We start from the raw sequence: 21,087 nt of genomic DNA on the forward strand, positions 1-21,087 counted from the left end.
AAAAGAATTTTTCATTTTGTTTCAAATTAAATGTCAGCTTTTGATGTAGCTGGGTCAGAATGAGAGAAAAGGAAAAGAGCAGAGAGGAGACGAATATTAACAAAGGCCGCCATGAGAATGGAAGATACACAGGAGAGGAAGTAACAGGACGTCAGCGTTTTATAAGGAGGCGAGAACGAGTGAGTCTGAAAGAGGAGGGTCCGAGTGAGAATAAAAAGCTGGGGGAGCAGGTAAGCTTTAGACTTTTGTCATTGCTCTTGTGTCACCAACCAACCCCGGACGTTCACTCTGCATTCAAGTGTTGCAACGTGTGTGGAGGAGGGAGCTAGAGGAAAGAATGAGGTTGTATTTTTAGTGATTTTTGTCAGCTTAAAAAAAGACAGAAATTGAGAATGATCAAGTGTCATGTACGGTGTAGAGTTTGTGTGTGTGTGTGTGTGTGTGTGTGCGTGTGCGTGTGCGCGTGCGCGCAGGGAGGAGGCGGAGGTACAGGCACAGCCACTCTCCAGGCCTCCCACTCAGAGATACTGTAGCTCCGTGGCGACAGTATCCATGGTTACACCGGAGATATCACTTTTCCCTCAACTATAAATACCGTTAGTGGGGACACCTTGACACACAAGCACACACAACACACAACACACACACGCACACACTTTCACACAACTTGGTGTGCCAGTAGGAAGCAGAAGTGGTGGAGACAGAGAGATTGTGTTGCATTTGTACAGTTTGACTACGCACACACTAAAGTTGTGTGTTTTATTAACATATCACATAACCTCCGCACTGCACTTTGCTGCCTGGTCTGGAGAGTGATGTTTTGTCTGTCCTTCAAACGCGCCGGTGTGTTGCACGTGTGTGTTTGTGTGAAGGAGATTAAGTTTCTCAATGTGTGCTGAAGATTAAGTTGTCGCTTAACTTGTGCTTTTTCATTTGATGTGTGTCTTTGTGTGTTTATAGGAGGTGCTTTCTCTCTCTCTCTCTCTTCCTTTTTTTTTTTTTTTTTTTTTTTTTTTGGGTGTTAAATTTTGATCACGTTTGAACTTTTCACCTCACGAACACTTCTTTTCAGGATCACCCAGGACCACTCTGTATGTGGAGGAATGCTTCATTTCATGTCGGATGGGTTGGGGTGGGGCGGGGGGGGACTCTACATGGTATTTTCCGACAGAGCCCATGAAATCGCTCTGATGTGTTCTGTTGTGCATTTATTAACATTAGTTCTCACATTCACACCAAATACTTCCAACATTTAAACACATTCATGCTGCAAGTCGACTGCAGTAACGCTGATATTTTCTTTTTGCTGTTCATTTTTGGTTGTTTAATGTTAGCTGGGCTTCGGTCCCGAGTCAGTCTGGGCTCTTTTTTTTTTTCTGATATTTTGCTTTAAAGTTTGCTTCTCAGAGGGCAGCTTGTCTTTTAATAGGAAAGTCATTAATACATAAGTTTTATACATACGTTTTTTTTTTTCTCTTTCTTTCTTTATCCCTCTTTTGTTTTTGTAGAAATCTCTCGTTCAGGTTTCCGAGAAGGTAGGCAACATACCCAACGTTAAATATATAACCCCTTGATATATATCCACGTATATTCTCTTCTTTATATATATTTTACATATATATATATATATATACTTCCTCCCCTTTTGGTGTTTCGTGCAGCTTTTTGTTGAGATCTTCCTTTTGTGCCTTGAGCCTTATCTTTTCTCCTCTTATTTTGTATTTTTTTTCTGTGGTTTGGCCCCCTTTTTGTTTTGAACCTCTTCATTTTGAGTGCCGTGTTTTGGCCCATTTTTATTAATTTATTTCATTTATTTTACTAACCTCCCCCTCACCCAGCCACTCACTCACTTTAACTCACTCACTCCATCATCGTCATGCAGTACAATAACACCTCACCCGTCTTCCTCTTCGTCCCTCCATCGTCCCTCCCCACCCACCTCTTCCTCATCCTCGTCGTTTTTTTCCATTTATTTTCCAGGTAGAATGTGTGTGAGCTCGTCCTCCCCCCTGCGGCGTCGCACATTTAGGTCAAGCCTTAATGGCTGATCTATCATCCGAACGCTCCCGTCCCACGTTTAACCCTTTCCCCTCCTTAGCTGCCCTTCTTTAGTCAAGAGCTTCCTCTCCAGAAATTAAAAACCGGTGAGGTAATAGTAAATAAATACAATAAAACCTGCCGTACCAGAGTTCTCATTGTTCTAAGTATATGAGATAAGTGATAAGAGCAGGTGTTGTCATCTCCGTATAGATGTGTAACCAGGACTGTTTTAACGCTGCTAACCTCGATCCAACCTAACGCCACCTACCAAACCCTCCAACTCATCACCCATCTCACCTTTTTTTTTTTTGGCGCCCGTTAGTTTGATAATCAGAAGTTCCTCGGCCACTGAAGTTGCGTTGTCGGTTGATCCCAGCGGGGGAGGTAGTTTATAGTAGGAAGTCCCCGGCTGGACGGAGGCTGAGAGGCGGAGAGGACCCCGGAGGGACGGGGCTGCAGTGTTTCTCAGACTTGCACTCCTTTTTTTTTTTTTTTTTTCCCTGGAGGCTGCACTCTTCTTTCCATTCATTGTCCTGTCCTCACTCTGGCACTGGCTCTCTAACAGCAGCAGCAACAGACCTGGATGGCTTTGACCTACTCTGGCTGGAAAAGACCTTTATGCTGTGAACACACACACACACACACACACACACACAGATGACACTTCATGCTCACATACATTTTATATTTACATATTTAGTCTGATATACCAAAACAGTTACACACAGACGTGCACATTTTCTACATGTTCATCTACATATTTGAACTATATCCAAATGCCAAACACACATTGACACATTTTACATTTATATATTGCACTTGAACTCACATTTAACTTCTACATTTGTCTCACACACTGACTATATAGTGTTTTAGTTGCTTTTAACCAGCAGGTAGAGCAGTTTTCCTGTTTAGTGTGGACCACTGCTCCACCTGCTGGTGGAAGGTTGTAATGCTATTTAATTATTATACTGAACTAATAAACTACCTTTCAGGAATTATTTTAAGATGTTTAATGATTCTCAGAAATCATAAAGGTTGGCAAATAAGAGGGAGAAAATAAATATGGTTCAAATGTGTTATTATGCTGCCAAGTATATGATTAGATTTTAGGTACATCTTGGAGTCAAACAATCATTTATCAACCCTTCGTTTTTCCCTTGATGTCACAGTGTCCCTCCTCCGGGAGCCATTCTGCATCCCTTCACAGTTGAATCACAAAGGGGCATGCAAAATGGCACAAATGATTTTACATTGTTCGCATCTTTATTTTATTATTTAAGAAATCCTTGTGTGTCTCACTTGTCATTTCCCCTGTTATATTTTTGAAATGTGCTTCTGTTGCAGGAGTTATGATGTGTTTTTATTTTGAATAAGACAAAACGGGAATTATGAGTTTGCCCGCAACAGAATGAACTTAAGACCATGAACTGTTGAATTTGTCATGTTGTGTGTTCGTCCCTCTCCTCCCATTGTCTGCATGTGTGTTGCTCTTTTCTGTCTTTGTGTGTCTGTTTGTCGTGCGCTTGTTTTCCTTCAGTGTCTTTTCTGTGTTTTCAGTCATGTGTGCACCTGTAAGAGAGAGTGGGTTTATGTGTGGTGGATGATATATAGGCTGCAGTTAATGTGTTGTTTACTGTGTGTGTGTGTGTGTGTGTGTGTGTGTGTGTGTGTGTGTGTGTGTGTTGTAAACAGCCTATGTGTAGGTTCAGTGTTACTAATACAGGTTTCAACGCAGTGCTGGGATCATTGATGCTCCTAACCTCCTTTAGCCTCAGGACTCGCCCTCACCATGCCGACCATCCTGATCCAATCCATTCCATCCTGATCCAATCCATTCCATTCTATCCTGATCCATTCTATTCCATTCTATTCCATCTCGATCCATTCCATTCCACTTTGTTGGATTCCACTCTGTTCCCACCTGTTGGAATGACTTAAGTCCTGGTTCACAATGAAATGAACTATTACACTGTGAGCTGTCTGGTTTTAGTTCTTTTAACTTGAACCTGTTCATTTATATTCTGTTCTTTCGCTCATGAACTCGTTCTAATTCATCCTGCAGCTTGTTGCTCTTTTCAGCTTCCACCTTGGCTTGCTTTTACTAAGTCGAGTTTGCAAGTACTTTTTTAACTGGCAGGTGTGACTAATGTCAGCTCGCTAATATAAACTATTACCTGTGTAGTTAATTTAATAGGTAATTAAAATAACACTATAACTTAAATAATAAAATAAACATTACTAATATTTTAGCAAAGACCTCCTCCATTCTTGCTGGAGCTCAATCTTCACCCATCTTTTCAACCGGCTGACCTCTGCTTCGTGTTGGAGCTGTTATAAAAGCGTCTGACTGGCATTACCTGACCTGCTGCCACAGCAGTGCATTGTGGGTCCTCGGTGGGGTGGGGGGTGGGGGGGGGGTGCTTTGGCCGTAAACTTGAGCAGTCGGGAGTGGAATTTGTTCTTTGGCATCAAGGCTCTGGATTGGAAGATGGAGGCGGGCATGGCGAGCGGCGTGACTTGTTTCCTGTCTGTTTATAAGAACCCACATGTGTCCCCCGAGTCCTTTAAACAAAAAAGACTAAACTTGTGTTGATTTTCTCCGAGGAGTCCGTATGAGGGAGAGGGTCGGGATGAGGGGAGCAGGTGAGATACAGAACAGCCCGGAAAAAAAAAAAACAACAACAACAACAACAACAACAAATACCCCCCCACCCTTTCCCCCCCTCCCCCCGCAGACTGCAAATCAGTAGACTGGAATCCAATCGTAGATGATCTGAGCGTGTTGTGAATGGTGGGGAGAAGTGGGCGGAGCCGGGAGGTGTAATTAGTTGGTGGTGGTGATGATGGTTTAACCAATCAGGGGGACGATTAGCTTTGAATGGTAGCATCCTAGAGACGGAGAGAGTGGCGGGGTGGAGGTTGACCTGCATGATGATGATGGTGGTGGTGGTGGTGATGATGATGATGATGATGATGATGAGGGGTGTGTGTGTGTGTGTGTGTGTGTGTGTGTGTGTGTGTGTGAGGGGAAAATCAGAATCCAAGTACCCAAATGTGTGTTTGTGTGCAAGTACACGTGAAATAAACAAACAAACAAGTCAGAATTGACGTGCACATCTTTGCGATGCGAGACGTGTGAACACAAACACACACGGGGGCGCTTAAAGTTTTTTTTTTTTTTGTCTTCATCCATTTCCACAACCTCGTCACCCTCCTCTTCCTCTCTGTTCCCCCCCCCCCCTTTTTTTTGTCTCCACTTTTTTTTTTTTTTGGAGAATAATTCTCTCTCTCTCTGCTCATCTCCTCCTCCACCCTCACCCTTCCTCTCCTCCACCTCTCTGGTCCCTTTCTTTTTTTTTTCTCCTCTTCTCATCTCCCTCCATCCTTCCTCTTGTCCTCCTCTCTCTCTCTCTCCCTCCCTCCCTCCCTCCCTCCTCCGTCCTCCCACCGCCCCTCCCTACAGGTCCGTGCTGAGCAGTACTGTGGACAAGTCGGAGAAGACGTCTGGTGGTGTTCTGTCCTCCTCCTCCAACAACGATGAGAACAACTCCTCACCAGGATCCGGTAACACCGGTGCGTCCAGTTTCCTCCTTTTTAAAAAAAAAAAAAAATACAACTTTCTTTCTAACAAATGGAACAAATAGTTTTAACGTCACGTTGCTGTCGGATCTTCATGAAAAGAAGATTAGATTTGACTTTATGGATGAGATGTAGGAAATAAGATGGAGAAACTATAATTATTTTAGAGAAAAAAATAAAATAAAGAGCAACGAATAAATACATATACGCAAAAACAAATCAAATACGTAACTGCAGCTTAGACGATGAATGAAAAGTGCAACCTCATTTTATTGTGTTGTGTCCCCCCCCCCTCCCTCCACATTTTAAATTTGTTTCTCGTAATCACGAACTCTTTAAATGATCAATAACTCACGACGTCGATGATGAAGATGATGAAGATGCAGCCGGAGGGTCGTCTTCAACTCTTCACTTGTTCGCCCCGTTTTGTCGGCTCACTCCGTGCTCTTCTTCTCCCGACCGTCGTCGCACCCGGTCGTCTCTTTACGACTCACCCCTCCCCTTTCTCCTCCCCTTTCTCCTCCCCCTCCCCTTTCTCCTCCCCCCCCCCCCCCCCCCCCCCCCCCCCCCCCCCCTCAGGCGGCACCGGCACCCCTCCGGCCATCGCCGGCCAGAAGGACTCGGCCAAGCCGCGCTCGCTGCGCTTCACCTGGTCCATGAAGACCACGTCGTCCATGGAGCCCGCCGAGATGATGCGCGAGATCCGCAAGGTGCTCGACTCCAACAGCTGCGAGTACGAGCTGCGCGAGCGCTACATGCTGCTGTGCGTGTCGGGCAACCCGGCGCGCGACGACTTCGTCCAGTGGGAGATGGAGGTGTGCAAGCTGCCGCGGCTCTCCCTCAACGGCGTGCGCTTCAAGCGGATCTCGGGCACGTCCATCGCCTTCAAGAACATTGCCTCGAAGATCGCCAACGAGCTCAAACTGTGAGTGCGGAGGAGGAGGAGGAGGAGGAGGAGGAGCGGCGAGGAGGGACGAGGAGGGACGAGGCGGGAGGGGGGGGGGGATGCTGTAAGTGGGACGGGGAGGGGGGGGAAGGGGGATGAGGGGCTACGCGCTGCGGAGGTCAGGAGGGAAGCTGCAGGGTGGGATCACTTTGAAAATAACGTGATTGTTCTCCAGACGGAGGTCTTGACGTCGGGCCGCCGGTTCTCCCGGACTAGAAAAGCTTTCTTTTCTAGAAGTTTCTGTTCCATAAGTTCGAGGCCCCGCGGTCACAGACCGAGTCGACCGCCTCCGAGTCGTGAAGTACTCACAGACCGAAGTCTTCTCTCCGCCCCCGGCGGGGTTTTTTTTTTGTTTTGTTTTGTTTTTTTTCTCTGTCACGTTCTACTTAGACGTTCCACTCTTCTGCATGTCCGATCTTCTCTCTTTGTTTTTTTGTTTTTAGGAGTCACACTTTGATCACTTTGACCACTCCTGTCATTTCTTCCTGCTATTTATTCAGTTTCTCTGCACGGTTCTGCAGGCGGGCGGGTGGGGCGGCGGGTGGGGGGGGGGACAGAGGACACAGCGAGCAGAGGGAAGCTGAAACAAAACAACAAAACAAAAACGGGACTTTCTGTGAACGATTGACAGAAAGTTCAGGCTGGAACAAGGAGCCTTACACTCACTGGAAAACTCAAAAGGAGTTTTAATTAAATTTGTTCTGATTCTCCTCCAAAACTGAACGGACTCCAGCTGAGCCAGGACTGTACACACACACACACACACACACACACACACACACACACACACACACACACACACAGCTACATTGGATGGACAAACTCTGCTGTTGTTGGTTTAAGGACCGTCTCCACCTTCACCTGCTCACCCAAACCAACCCTAACCCCAAAAATGAAGATTCAAAATCCACCTCGGCCATCCTCACACACACACACACACACACACACACACACACACACACACACACACACACACACACACACACTTCACCGCCCTCTCTTCCTACAATTTCAGACTGAACTCATCACAAACACATCCATCTCTCCACCTTTTCACTCCTTTTTCTTCCTCATTTTTATTTTTTATTTTCCTCCTGTTGCTCCGTCGAGGAGGAGGCCACTCGGACTCCGTATCGTCATGGATACTGCGGGCTGCAGCATTTATGCTCGCACTTTTGGTTTTCTTTTTAAATTTGTTTCTTCTTCTTCTGTTATGGCTTTTAAAATGAGTTGTGCACTGGAAAAAAAAAAAAGAAGAAGAAGAACCTCTGAACCCGGGGAGGGGAGGACACTCGGCGGACGGGACTGTCGGTGGATTTTATGTTGCCTTTCTTCGAAGAACTTAGTTTTCGTCGCGTACGTCGGCACACAAACGCTCGAATGATTTATTTGTTGTTGTTGTTGTTTTTTTATGTTGGTATCACTCGGTTGGCATCACGCCTTCATATCCAGAATGTCAACCCTGAACCGACACATTTCTCTCCCCCCCCCCCCCTCCCTTCCTCCTCATCCTCCTCCTCCTCATCTTCCCCCCCCCCCTCCTGCTACATATGTTCCCAAAGAGCAAACACACAAGCGAAGGTGTTGTAACAAACAGTACGTGTGCGTGAGTGTAAAACATCACTGGAGAAAAAAAAAAACTAAAAACAACAAGAACAATTTGACAATGACGACAGATGGTGAATTATTTTCTGCTACTTTTGAGTTGATAATATATTTTTGTGTCATTGCAGATATTCAGATATTGGGTTTGTACAGATTTGGATTTCTTTCGGTGGAGGGGGAGGAGGGGGGGGGGGAGTGTGAAGGGTCATGTCGGATCATATCATTGCTGCCTTTTTGGTGTAGTGCACCTTTTAACACACATGTAACAGCTGTCATGTATCAGATGAAACACAACCCTCCTCCTCCTCCTCCTCCTCCTCCTCCGAGTGCAGGAGGTCTCGATGTATTTTACTGATGTCGATGGTGGCGGCGGCGACGACTACTGCTCGTTCCTCGTTTCGATTTTTTTTGTTTTTTTTTGAAGGCCTCGTTGGTCCAGAACGACTCGGAGCGGAGAGAGAAAGCAGGGAAGACTTCTCTCGTCCAAATGTTTTCACGCCACGTTCACGCTCGCAGAAGCTTCCTTTTCTCTTTCGCTCCGGTTTTGTCGATGCAGAGGGGAAACACACACACACACACACACACACACACACACACACACACACACACACGGGGGGGGGGGGGGGGGTGTCGGAGAAAGGCTGCGTCCCGTCAGCTGGTTGTACCTAACTTAACACTTTTCTTTCTTTCTTTCTTTCTTATCACAATGACACACTGTCGTTTTATTTTTCTTTTCAGTTTTTAATACGTCAGAATTTTTCTTTTAAAAGTTGATCATTGTATTAAGGTGCTGGGTATTGGATTCTAATTATTATTCTGGCTGTTGCTGTTATATTATCTCTTTCAGGGTTGATTTTATTTGACATTATTTCGTTTTACATTGCTGTAATTTACATTGATTTTAAGTGTTTTGAGCAAACTGTAACTGTAGTGGTGGGTTTTTGGGGTTGGGAGGGGTGATCAACTCCTGAAAAATGTATTATTTTTTTTGTTTTTGTTTTTGTTTTTTTTGTGCAAAGACAAAATGATGAAAAATTACAATGATAGTAATAAAAACAATGATATAATGATAGCCCGACTCTGAAATCCATTACGCGAGAGATTAGTGTTTAATCGTAGATTATTAATGTGCTGCCGTCAATCGCATCGCTCCATCTTCATCAGCGGATGTTGTTGCTCGGATGTCATGGAAACGTTAAAAAACTTTTTTATTTTGTCTAAAAGGACTTTTCATCCGCGCTGGTTTAAGATTCGACGTTCCTTCCCGCCCCGAAGTCAGAATCCTTCGGCTCCGCGTGATTTGTGCGGTGACTGATAAAAAGTTTTGTGAAGATAAAATGTATTTTATGTTCTGGTTTCAGACGAGACTTTTTACCAGCCGGACAACTCGGGACGATGAACTTCACCCGTACGACTTCATCGGTGAACCTGTGGACGTTCGCCTGCTCTCGACGTGTTGTGATCTCGTGTGTCGGAAAGAAACTGCGGCGAAGAAAAGCCGCGTGTTGTTCAGATCGGTGCAAAACGTTTGTCTGCTTTAAGTGCAACACGCCCTCCGGGTTTTTAAAGGAAAATGATTGGATTTTTTTTTTGTTTTTTTTTTTTTTGAAATTGTTAAAACTGCTTGGTTGTTTCCAGTTTGATCGTCCAAGAGGCCCAGATGTTAACGGGTGATGCTCCACGTCAGCAGAAGGGGGGCGCTGTGAGAGAAAGTGTCCTTTTAACCGAGCTTCCTGTGCTGCAGGAAACGGACCGATACCGTGTGGAAATAAAAGAGTTCGGGGACTTTCGGGTGTGCGACATGTTGTTTCCCTGCAGTACGTGAAACCTCGCCACTTGTGTCCTCTTCAAAACGGTTTTCATCCCAAACAGCTCTTCGCCTCGACGAGCCCGAAGCTATTTAAAACCCGTGAATTGTCCACGTGCGTCCCGTTCGGTTTTATCCGGTGTTTGTCTTGTTGCCCAGCGGACTCCCGTCCCGGCCCGGCCCGGCCCGGCCCGGCCCGGCTCAGGAATGTGGGAGCTGCAGGGCGGCCGAACCCGTTGGGAGTCAACAGATGGTGTTTTGAGAAAGATTTGGCCCTTTTAGGACCAGGTGAAGCTCACGGATCGGTCTGTGAATGTGACACGACGTGTTAAAAGTATCCTCGCAGTGTGTTCGGACCCTGAACTTTGCAGATCACATTAAAATCTGAAGCACGTGGATGAACTTCTTTTACACCGACGACAAACACTCAAAAGATTTGGTCATTTCTTTATTCTAAAAAAAAAAAAAAAAAACATTTCTCAAACACAAAGTTCATTTTCCACAATATAAACAACAACTCACGTACAGTACACACAAGCGGGGTTTTGTTTTTGTTTTTGTTTTTGTTTTTTTTTGGAGGAAGGAACAAATGGAAGAAAACACATCCAAGCAAAGTGAAAAGGAAAAAGCCACTTTAAAGCCAAACGTGGTGAAGGACGACCTCCGTCTCCACCACCAGCTGCAGGAAGCTGAACGCCGACGGGACAGAAACACCACGTGACCTCAGCCGCTTGAAAAGGCAGCGGGAGAGACGATCAGACTGCGAGGGGACGGATTCAGTCTGGGACAGGCGGAGGACGTCCCAACAGAAATCGGGAGGTAAATTAAGGTGTCGTAGGAAATCATCGTTCAGCCCGTCGACATCTGTCGAACAGGAACGGAGGCCGACGGCAGCTTTTCCTTGCAGCTCGTTGGCGAAATGAATCGAGCGTCTTGACGATGCGGCGGAAAGCTCTCGCGCCTCCTCCCGCGACGGGGACGCGGGGGACACGGGACGGGACTCGTCACGTCTTTGTAAATTCACTTTGTGTCAAAATTCTGGCAAACTGAAAAGCACAAGCGGAGATCGTTCAGGCGTCTTACGGAAACATTAAACGCGTACGTGGGAGCTCAACGAGTCGGCATTTCCCAAAAATGTCCAGAGTCCCTTCAGCTCTTAATTCTCTCTTCGTGCGTCTTCTAACGGGTAAAAAAAAAAAAAAAAAAAAAGGAAGTAAACGAGGTCACATGTCAAACAGACTCGGCTGACTGGAGACGATGTGCTTTAAAGCAGTAACGGACTTTGGCAGAACATTTCTTTTCGCAGGAGGTCGGAGAAGACCGTCGGTACCGGACACGCATCCTCCGCGGACGTTTGCAGCGTCGGAGGTCGAACGGGAACGGGGAACGTAGAACGGGAACGTAGAACGGGAACGTCGACACCGAGCCGGTGAAACGCTGCTGAAACGCGACTCTTTTTCTCAGTCAGTCTTCATCCTAATTCAGTTTGCACAATCTAAACTACGTACAGTCACTGCCTACCTACAGCTCACCTTTTAAAGTCTAGAAAAGAACAACATCACTCCAGTTAATAGTATTAACACGTGGCTGTGAGGAAGAGGACGAGGAAGAGGAAGCTGCTCTTCTTTTTTTCCATTTTTGCCCGATTCAGAAACAACAGATTCTACAACCGGACAAAAAAAAACTCAGTTTCAATTACAAACTCTGGTTTCTTTGCTCCTCTCTGAGGGTCCAACAATTTAAAGCGAAGGTCCGAGGGTGGGGGGGGGGGGTTCTTCCCATCATTTGCGAATGATTATGGGATGTACGCGACCTCCCGGGCGGAGCAGGTTTGGCTCAGATGTGGGCGACTCTTTCCCTCATTTATTCGTCGTTTCTTTTTTCCTGAAGGTTGTCTGGATGACGGCCCAGTGCGACCTACTCTGTAGATGTGTACTTCTAGATGGACACAGAGTGTGTGTGTGTGTGTGTGTGTGTGTGTGCTCAGCCACATTCTGCCGAGCGATCCAGATGTTCAGCAGTTGCCATGGAGACGAGCAGGTGGTTTGCCCTCTGTGGTCACGGCTTTCTTCAACAGCTTGATGATCCAGTGTGTCTTGATTTGTGAAGTGAAGTGGGTGCAAGTAGTGTTTGAGTTCCTGTGTGTGTGTGGTGTGTGGGGGGGGGGGGGTGGGGGGGGGTCTGGAGGAGGGGGGTCTGGAGGTAGGTGTTTGTTAGTACAGTAAAGATCACGTCCTTACTAAGCAGACCTGCTCCTTACACTCTCCCTGACATGTTGAAGAGTTGTGATGTCACCTTCGGGACCGGAGCGTGTTCAATTGATCATGTGACATGTGGTGGTCCCATGAATGAAGGGGAGGGGGGGGGGGGGGGGGGATATGGAGTTATAAAGTGAAGCGTGTGTGTGTGTGTGTGTGTGTGTGTGTTTTCTCCTCCTACTGTGATGTCTGTATCAGTGCGAGTTGGGCTGCTCCACTTTGAGCCCGACCAGTGTTGGAGGCATCTGCCCCGCAGCGGAGGACGAGGAGGAGTTGGGAGGAGAACCCCTGAGACTGGAGGTTCCGGTGGCGGAGGAGGAGGAGGAGGAGGAGGTCACAGCGGGCCGGATGAGCGGAGGCGGAGGGTGGTTGTGGGGCGCTCGGTTCTGCAGCGGCCGTGTCTGAAGAGGAGGCGGCTGGCGGAGGAGGCTCGGGGGTGCCGAAGGAGGAGCCGGGCGCAGCAGCGGAGGAGGCTGGGAGAGCGAGGAGGGGGGTCTGGGTGGAGGAGGGGGGAGAGGAGCTGCCGGCGGCGTCCGACGGAGAGTCCTCCATTTTGACCTGAGGGGACAGAGGAGGAGACGGAGTTAGAAGATGAAGACAAATCTCCTCCTGAGCTTTGTTCTGAGAGCTGTCATGAGGAGGTGGAGGGGAGAAGGGAGGAGGTGGAGCAGGGGGGAGGGAGGGGGGGGGCAGGTTTAAGCTTGAAATCCTTTGCTACCATGAAACGTGTACTTAACATCAACTTTAGTGTCTAAAATGACATTAACACACTGAAACGATAAACTTCAATGGAAATGTAACAATTACAGATAAATATAAATTGTAAGAAACACAAGTAGAAGAATTTCTCGTGAACATATGATTTTGTTTTGCGTTAAAGATTTAACATATTTGCAGATTCAGATTTCACACTTACAACCAGACAACACGTTGTTTGTTTTTTGTTTTTTTCCTGAAGTGCAACATGAAGTCGAACCAATGAAGAAAAGAGTTTGTGTTCAGAGATGGAAGAATTGAGTTTAGTGCTTTTAAAAAAATATAAAAAATAAACGATTGTCTCGGTCTGGAAGAGGCCGTTTTGTTTTGATAAAATGGAGGTTCGACCTTTTTCCCCCACAATGTCGGCTTCAGATGAAATATGAACTAAAAGAGAGTGTCCCGAAGTGAGCTCCTCACCTCGTCCTCCTCCGCGCCTCCGTCGGTGGCCGCCGCCGCCGCCACCTCCTCCCCGCTCCTCCTGGGGTCTCTCTGCTCTCGGCTGGTGGCCACCTGCTCGGCCGCCCACCTCCCTCAGCACCTCGTCCAGGTTGAACCGGCGCCGGTAGCTCACGAAGAACGAGCTCACCTGAGCAGACGGGGTCAGACTCGGAGTTAAAAGAGAGGAAATCGGAGAAAGGACACGTTTACAGGGCAGAAGACGAACGAGAGATTCTCGTCGTCCTAGAAAAAGGGGAAAAAGCTGGTCGGAGAGGAGGTCTTCGCCGTGTGAGAAAGAGGAGGCTCACCTGAGCTGGAGTCTTGGTCCCGATCACTTCAGCGATGGCCGCGAAGTCTTTACCGTAACGACGGATGGCTGGAAAGGAAGAGACACGACATTTAACGTGACACGTCTTCACAAACGCACACCGGAGACGCGGGAGGAGACGCGTCTGCTGTTTACTGTGAACCTCCGTGTGACGTCGGCTGCCTCGGTGCGGCTGCAGCAGACGGAGCTGAACGCTTTGCTCAAAGGCACGCAGGCGTCGACGGTGAGTCAAACCTGCTGCTCGTGGGTTTTAACGGGAGACATTTAAATATCCGCCGCTGTAACTCAAAACTTTCTCCTCGTTCCCCCTTTCGGAAGTAAAAAAAAAATAATAATAATAAATAATAAAAAGTCACGTCCCCACAAAAATGGATTTAATCTTCATCGTCTACGAGCATTTGTTTAAACCTGAACTTCATTGTTTTACGAAAGTAACTTTTACTGCCAAATGAATGACTTAAAACTTTGGCCTAAGTTTTTAAATACGACCCGCGTGGATTTGACCGACATGTTCACACGTTTGTTCAGTGAATACAACCTATAAACACGTCTTTTTTCATTTTCATATAAATCTTTGCTCGAGTCGGTTTAATCCTGTCAAAAATCCTTAGTTCCTGTAAATCACTGCATTGTTACAACATGCAGTTATAAATTAATATTAAACATAATTTAATTTAAAAAAAAATATATATATATATAGATATATATATCTATATATATATATATATACATATATAGATATATATATCTAATTCCACGTCCAAGCCACTGTCAGAGCAACAAACCAATTCGGAGGATAGGGTGTCATTGCATACAGTTCCCCGTATCCATAGCAACAAACAATAGACATCCTCTTCAGCCACGAATCCTCCTGTGATGAATACCATTGAACAACCCTTCATAAGACAACGGAGTGTTTCATTAACGACTCCCGATTTCAGCTGCAGCCTCGTGAAGACACGTACAGGAAATGCTCGACGCTTTCAAAATAAAAGCTCAAGCTCCGTTCCGTCGGGGATAAAACGGAGGGGTGATCCGTTTGATCTAATAACTGTGATACCAACAAGTCAGCTTTGTGAACTGAACTCAGGAATATTGTTTCACTGCGTTTCGGTTTGTGTTTTTCCGTTAAAAAAAAAAAAAAAAAAAAAAAAAAACTACAATTTTTTATACGCCACAACAGAGTTTGTGCGTCGTTTTAGTGGACGACATCAATGAACGTCAAGGAGACATTACGTCTCCAAAGTAGATGATCTGATGTGTGCATATATTTATTCTATGTATTTATTGTTTTAATACAGAACCACAAAGATTCAAATAATTTTACATAAATAAACATCACAAGAAACGTCCCTCTTTAGTCCTAATAATAATAATAATAATAATAATAATAATAATATTAATAACAATAGTGGCAGAATGTAGCTCCCGGTCGGTCCAATCAAAACACAGGCAATGTTCCTGGAAACATTTGACACCTGCAGTGCAGGAACTTCTGTGTGAGGAGAATATGAATGTGTCTTCTAGACAGCTGGCTGTGAGGTAGGAAGAGCAGAGGAGGAGGAGGAAGATGATGATGATGATGATGATGATGATGATGCAGCCTTTACTCACCCTGCACAGCCAGGAGCTGTTCCTCTGTGGTCCAACGAGAGTTCATCTTCGGGGCAGGCTGGAGGGGAGAAATGAGAGAGTGAGGGACGAAGACGGTAAGACAGAGACGGGACGGAGACGACGGCACGAGAGCAATGAGCAGATTAGGACTAATCTCAGTCCCACAAGGGCTGGAATAATATCTGGAGGGAGTTGACGAAGGACAGAGTGAGGAGAGGAACAAAGTGGAGATCAGAGAAAAGTGAAACAAAAATCAATGAGGCCACAGAGGAGGGATGAAGAGGAGGAGGAGGCGGAAGAAGAGGAGGAGGAGGAGGAGGACTTACCTCAGTAGGTTTGAATGTGTTGACACCTTCAGTCAGGGTCTGTTTCAAACTGCTGTTGTTCTGTTTAATAGACTGAACCTGAGAGACGGAGTGGAGAAGATAGAAAAGAAAAGATAGAAAAGAGAAAAGATAGAAGAGAAAAGAGAAAAGATAGAAAAGAGAAAAGATAGAAGAGAAAAGATAGAAAAGAGAAAAGATAGAAAAGATAGAAGAGAAAAGATAGAAGAGAAAAGAGAAAAGATAGAAAAGATAAAAGAGAAGAGAGAAGACTGTGTAAAACAAAGCAACTTATCCCGTCATACCGACATCGATAAACCTCTGGAGGAAGAATCTAATTTCCACGCTAACATGTTCCTCCATACGTAGTTCCTCCATACGTAGCTCCTCCATACGGCACCAACCTGTCTCTTGAGTGAAACCAGCTGCGTGTCCAGATGACGTACAGTCAGACTGCCGGTATCTTGGGACGTAGACAGAGACATGATGTCCCTCTGCTCCAGGTGCATGCCTTTGGGCGGCCTGCGGCGGGCTCTGAGCGGGTGGTGTCTGTACTGGGCCCCGATGTTCTCCTTCTTCACGGGCCCGGGGCGACTCGGGGCGGCTTTGTCCAAGGTGGTGCTGCTGGGGTTCTGTTTCACCGCCTGAGAGGACACAAGAGATCCAGTCCGAATATTAGAAGTCAGCCTCAGTTTGACGCACATATTTACAGGGACAGGAAATCAATACGATGTAGTAAGAATTGATCTGGTTTGGCTGATCTCCTCAGGCGACCCCCCCCCCCCCCACACACACACACACACACACACACACACCACCACCACCCCCCCACCCCCTATCCTTCCCCAACACACACACAGTTTTCAGTGCTCACCTCTTTCTTGGTGTCAATCTCAAAGTCACTGTCACTGCCTGGGTCTGCTTCCTCCAGCTCATCATTACTGCGATTGAGAAAGAAAAAGAAACAAACAAACATTTAAACACAACTCGCTCGTGTTCAAACTTCGTCCCCGCTCCTTATTGTCTAAATTACAGCGATGATTTCATCAAAAAGTTATCCGACACGCTGAAAAATGTCAACTGAAAAAGAACCGTCTCATTTATATTCACGGGGCTCGTCTCCCGGGATGATTTGCTCATCGAGTGTCATTTAACGAGAGAAGTTTTGTAAATGTCAGATCTCGGGTGAGTGCTTTCCGAGAACTCGACGCTCGGGTCGTCCTCCGGTGTTCGTCGTCTCTCCCTTTACGCCGTTTCCCCCGCGAGTTCAGTAAAGTTTCCTGGCATATCAAACCTGTCATCTTTCTCCCTCTTGTTGATCAGCCTCCTGGCCTGTCGGTCCATGACTGACGTCCTGGTCCTGGTCTTCTTCCAGCTGTAGTAGTACTTCACCAGGCTGGAGATCAACTTGTCTGGAAGCTACATACAAGAAAGGAAGAAAGAAAAAGTGAGAAGCTTTTTAACTCTTCTTACACACATTTCTATGATAAATATCCTGTAAGAATTGGTGTGTGTGTGTGTGTGTGTGTGTGTGTTTTTTGCCGGCCTCGCACCATTTGCTGGATGCGGTGGAAGCTCTTGCCGTGGAAGCTGAAGGCCTGCTCGAACAGCACTTTGTCCTCGACCGTCCACTCGTCTGGGAACGGGGTGAAGTTGGCCAGGTCGGCCAGCGAGCGCTCCACGTCGTGTTTGTGCCACAATAACATGCCCAGAGCCTGCAGGGGACGGAGACAGAGTCAGGAAACCGGGGACGGACGGGGACAGAGTCGGAAGACGCGCACTTTTTTTTTGTTTTGTTTTGTTTTCTTAGTAAAAATGAAATCATCCTTTGCGGAACATAAACTTGCAGCGTACCTGCTCCATGTTGTAGCCGTGTTTCTCCTTAGCCATCAGGATGTACTCATCCACTGCAGGGAGAGGGAAAAAAAAAAAAAACATCAGTAAAAGAAGAAGAGAAACAGAAGGTGGGGCGGAAAAAGGAAATCGGGAAAGAGATGAGCGGTGAAGACAAAGAGTTGAAGTAGAGTGATACACGGAGAGAGGAGGGTTTTAATCGTCAGTCACACAGCCAGTAAACTGCAGGTGAAGTTCAGCTTACACATGGCAGCAGACAGCTGACTGTTGGGACACCACACCAACATGCTCCTCTGGTCCTTCTCATTGTAGCGGGTTGGACTGTCTGGAAATGACGACAGAAAAACAAAAAAAAGAAGAAGACGACACCTTTGACTGTTTGTTTGCGAACACATTTAAATCCACGTGTTGTTTGAGGCGATGTGTTTAAATTCGGTCACGTCATCACTCTTTCCTTCATCTGCGTCTCCTGACCTCCACCAGCATCTCTCCCCGTCTATCACACCTCGTATTAACTGTTTAGTCTGGAGCCGGTCTTTTAGTCGGTCTTTCCTGCTCGTCCCGTCCTCCGATGCGATCGGACTGTCGTGGGAGAGCCTCGTCGTTTCCCCGTGGAGACTAACCTGATTGTGTGGAGCCATTTTTCATCCACTAACATCAGGTATGAGGTCTCTAACTGAGCGCACTGCCATTATCTGTGACCCTTTTCATTCTCCATGAGGTTGCAGGCTGACAAACATCTTGTTTCTGATTCGATGAAGGTACGTGCTATTCTGATATGTCGGGGGGGGGGGGTATTAGAGGACTATTTTGTGTTTGCTGAAGTATATATGTGAAATAAAATGGAGGGTATGAACATTGTACAGTCAACCGGTCGTATATTAAAGAAAGACTTTGACACCCACCTCAAAGAAAGCTTTCATTAATACGAATTATTTAGCAAGTTCTCTTGACTCAGGACTTCAACTATACTTTATAAAGTATCATCAAACTGCAGCTGGGTGCAGGGAGGATCAATGTTGGGTTGAACGTCCCCCCTTTTTTTTTTTTTTTAAGATCTGAATTACTGGATAAAGACAACAGTCCTCAAGACTTCCCCTCTCTTCATTTTCCACTGTATTCATTCGACCTTCATTCCTCTACTTATCTGCATTCGCCTCCTTCCTCCATTTCAATGTCCTCCACATCCCCCCTCCCCCTTCCCCTCTCTTTCTCTGCTTACCTGGTTTAAACTCAGGGATCTGAGCCTGGTAGTCTCCTCCCACTCTGATCATGCTGTCTGTAAGGAGAGACACAAGAGGAATAATGAGTTTGTGTTCTGGGGAGGTGAAATGTGCTGAAGACGGAGCCGGTGGGCAACAAGTAGAAAACTTCCCAAGAAGCTGCAAAGCTTGGACAAGACTCGATCGTGAGACAGATGGACAGTGACACAGAAGAATGATAATCCCCTTCAGTTTCATACATTTCTTCCTTCTAACAGGCTTGAGTTGTTGGTTTATCTCATCAAGCTGCCGCCTCGGCAATATTGACCAAGTCAGAACTGTTGTTGAATCCAGTCACTTGTGTGTTTTTCTTAAAAGACACGATGCCGTTTCAGCTTGATCAACATGACACTGTTTGGTTCCTCAAACAGCCATAAAATGAAAGGAATCAAGTTATTCTCCTTCCATCAGCTGAGTAATGGAAGTGAAATTTAAGAAAGAAATCCCTTTTTTTTTAATTATTATTATTATTATTATTATTACCAAAGACACAATACAACAGATGAGAACAGTTAACTATGGCTAAATGTTCAACCCTGCTCTAAACCCTCTCAGGTCTCAGTTTCTTCTATAAAACTAGACTAAATGTTCTCCAAAATAAATTTCTGCCTTTTACAATTACTGAAAAATGTTCATATTTAATATGTAGTTATGGTTTTACACTGGAATGCATGTTGTATACTGCAGGACCTGATTGTGCCTTATTGGGCTGTTTATTTTTTTTTTAACTTGTAAAAAGCCAATAAGAGAAAGCAGCTTAAAACCAGTCGTTAAAACTGGTAACTGCTGTTGATCCAAACACATGACGAGATAATTCAGTTAATAATCTTCTGCTCTGAATGGGGCCGACCGTGGTTCTTCTGATTTCACCATGAGTCCAGTTATGAGACTTCCATTCAAACAATCATCTGGATAATTACACATGTGGCCTTTGCTGTGTAAAGAAGTGCCAGCGCTTAATGAGCCTAATATTGTATTCCATTAAAATGCAGTAATTTCTTTGGCAGAGGTGATTTTTTTTATTTCAGGTGAGGAAGAACTCCTTCACCCTAAAACACCCTGAAGATATGTAATTAGTTTGAAACGTTCCCAACAATCCTCCCCTGGTCAGCCCGTGGAGAAAACTGACTGCAAGCATTTAGCCAAAGTGACACTTTTCTACTCAACGATTGACTTAAAGTTGTTCAAATGGTTTTACAAGACAAAGAACCATCTAGTTTCCAATTATTTGCTCCACATATGCGAGTATTCGAAGCTTATAACGTCTCTTTTTTTTAATTTATTTTTTTTTACAAGAGAACAGTTTCAAGTTAACATAAATGGCATATACATAAATATTTTTACATTTTTTCAATTGTATTTTCATCAATATCACTCAACATTAACAGAGAAATCTACACAGATGGAGCTTCAGAGAGAGGGAAGTGTGACGGCGGATGGCAGACATTAAGTGATTAGTGGTGTGGTAAAGACAGAAGAGAGAAAAGGAGCAAAGAGAGACTCAGAGAGAGACAGGGAGGCAGACCAGAAGGAGGAAGAAACAGATTACAGTTTCCTCAGGGACAGAGGACAGGAAGGGAGGAGAGGGGCATGATAGAAACATGAGTAGATGTATGAAATGGGTGGAAGGGCCCAGGAAGGGCAAAAATAAAGAAGGAGGAGGCTTGATCGAAGGAAAGAAGGAGACAGGGAAGGGAACATGGGGCTAAAATAAATGAGAGGATAACTAAAAGATCAACGGAGAGTCCGTGGGTAAAAGAGAGAACGGAGGAAGGAAGGGTTTATGTGACGAGGATGAAGAGTGTGGGTGAGGAAGAGCGGGGTGTCGGGGCGAGAGAAGCACAGCGGCGATGCAATGAATGCAAGTGGAACAGCTGGAACGGTGCATCTGGACCATGAAAGTGTGTCTGTGTTTAATGCAGGAACACTTGGTCGTGCTTCATGTGAGAATAGAAAACCCAGACAGTAGTAGATTTGACTTCAAATTAACAGCTGACTTGGACCTCTGTATAATATACTCAAGTTTAACGAGCGTGTGCGTGTGTTTACATCTACCGTGAGCGTGCTCTTCGTCGCTGCTCTCCTCCTCAGAGTGTGGCTGGCTGTTGCCGTTGGTTACGGTTTTGGCTCTGCTCCTGGATAGTACCCCGGCCCCCGAGCGCTCCATCACTGAGGGCATAACTGCAACAAACACACAAGACCCCCAAAAACTATTACGTTCATCAACATTTGTCCGAGCTGCAACTCAAATCTTCTTCCGACAGTGCCATC

At 45.8% G+C, this 21,087-nt stretch overlaps 2 protein-coding genes across 9 annotated transcripts in view; one reads left to right on the plus strand and one right to left on the minus strand.

Moving 5' to 3' along the window:
• The window catches only part of mark2b (MAP/microtubule affinity-regulating kinase 2b), a 51,625-nt gene extending 45,017 nt beyond the window's left edge, over window positions 1-6,608 (plus strand). For 5 of the 8 annotated variants that reach the window (XM_069159251.1, XM_069159253.1, XM_069159252.1 and 2 more), the window contains 4 exons: window positions 1,509-1,535; window positions 4,651-4,686; window positions 5,507-5,616; window positions 6,202-6,608. In XM_069159251.1, the coding sequence (XP_069015352.1) occupies window positions 1,509-1,535; window positions 4,651-4,686; window positions 5,507-5,616; window positions 6,202-6,551 (523 nt within the window). In that variant the 3' untranslated portion in view covers window positions 6,552-6,608. Of the gene's footprint in view, window positions 1-1,508; window positions 1,536-1,838; window positions 4,438-4,650; window positions 4,687-5,506; window positions 5,617-6,201 lie in introns of those variants that run through there. The other 3 variants (XM_069159254.1, XM_069159259.1, XM_069159255.1) reach the window with 3 other exon arrangements.
• Window positions 6,609-12,154: 5,546 nt separating this feature from the next.
• On the minus strand, window positions 12,155-21,014 carry rcor2 (REST corepressor 2). The gene is given in 15 exon segments (XM_069159260.1): window positions 12,155-12,729; window positions 12,731-12,796; window positions 13,415-13,522; window positions 13,524-13,583; window positions 13,744-13,811; window positions 15,378-15,435; window positions 15,704-15,781; window positions 16,105-16,344; window positions 16,575-16,641; window positions 16,995-17,119; window positions 17,254-17,415; window positions 17,555-17,607; window positions 17,799-17,879; window positions 18,777-18,833; window positions 20,872-21,014. Coding segments are annotated over 15 exon segments (1,644 nt in total). The 5' UTR covers window positions 20,996-21,014; the 3' UTR covers window positions 12,155-12,432.
• Window positions 21,015-21,087: the final 73 nt, after the last annotated feature.

This window comes from Embiotoca jacksoni, unplaced genomic scaffold (assembly GCF_022577435.1).
Source record: "Embiotoca jacksoni isolate LCO1_2020_lvr unplaced genomic scaffold, fEmbJac1.0.p SCAF_24, whole genome shotgun sequence".
Classification (NCBI taxonomy): Eukaryota; Metazoa; Chordata; class Actinopteri; family Embiotocidae; genus Embiotoca; species Embiotoca jacksoni.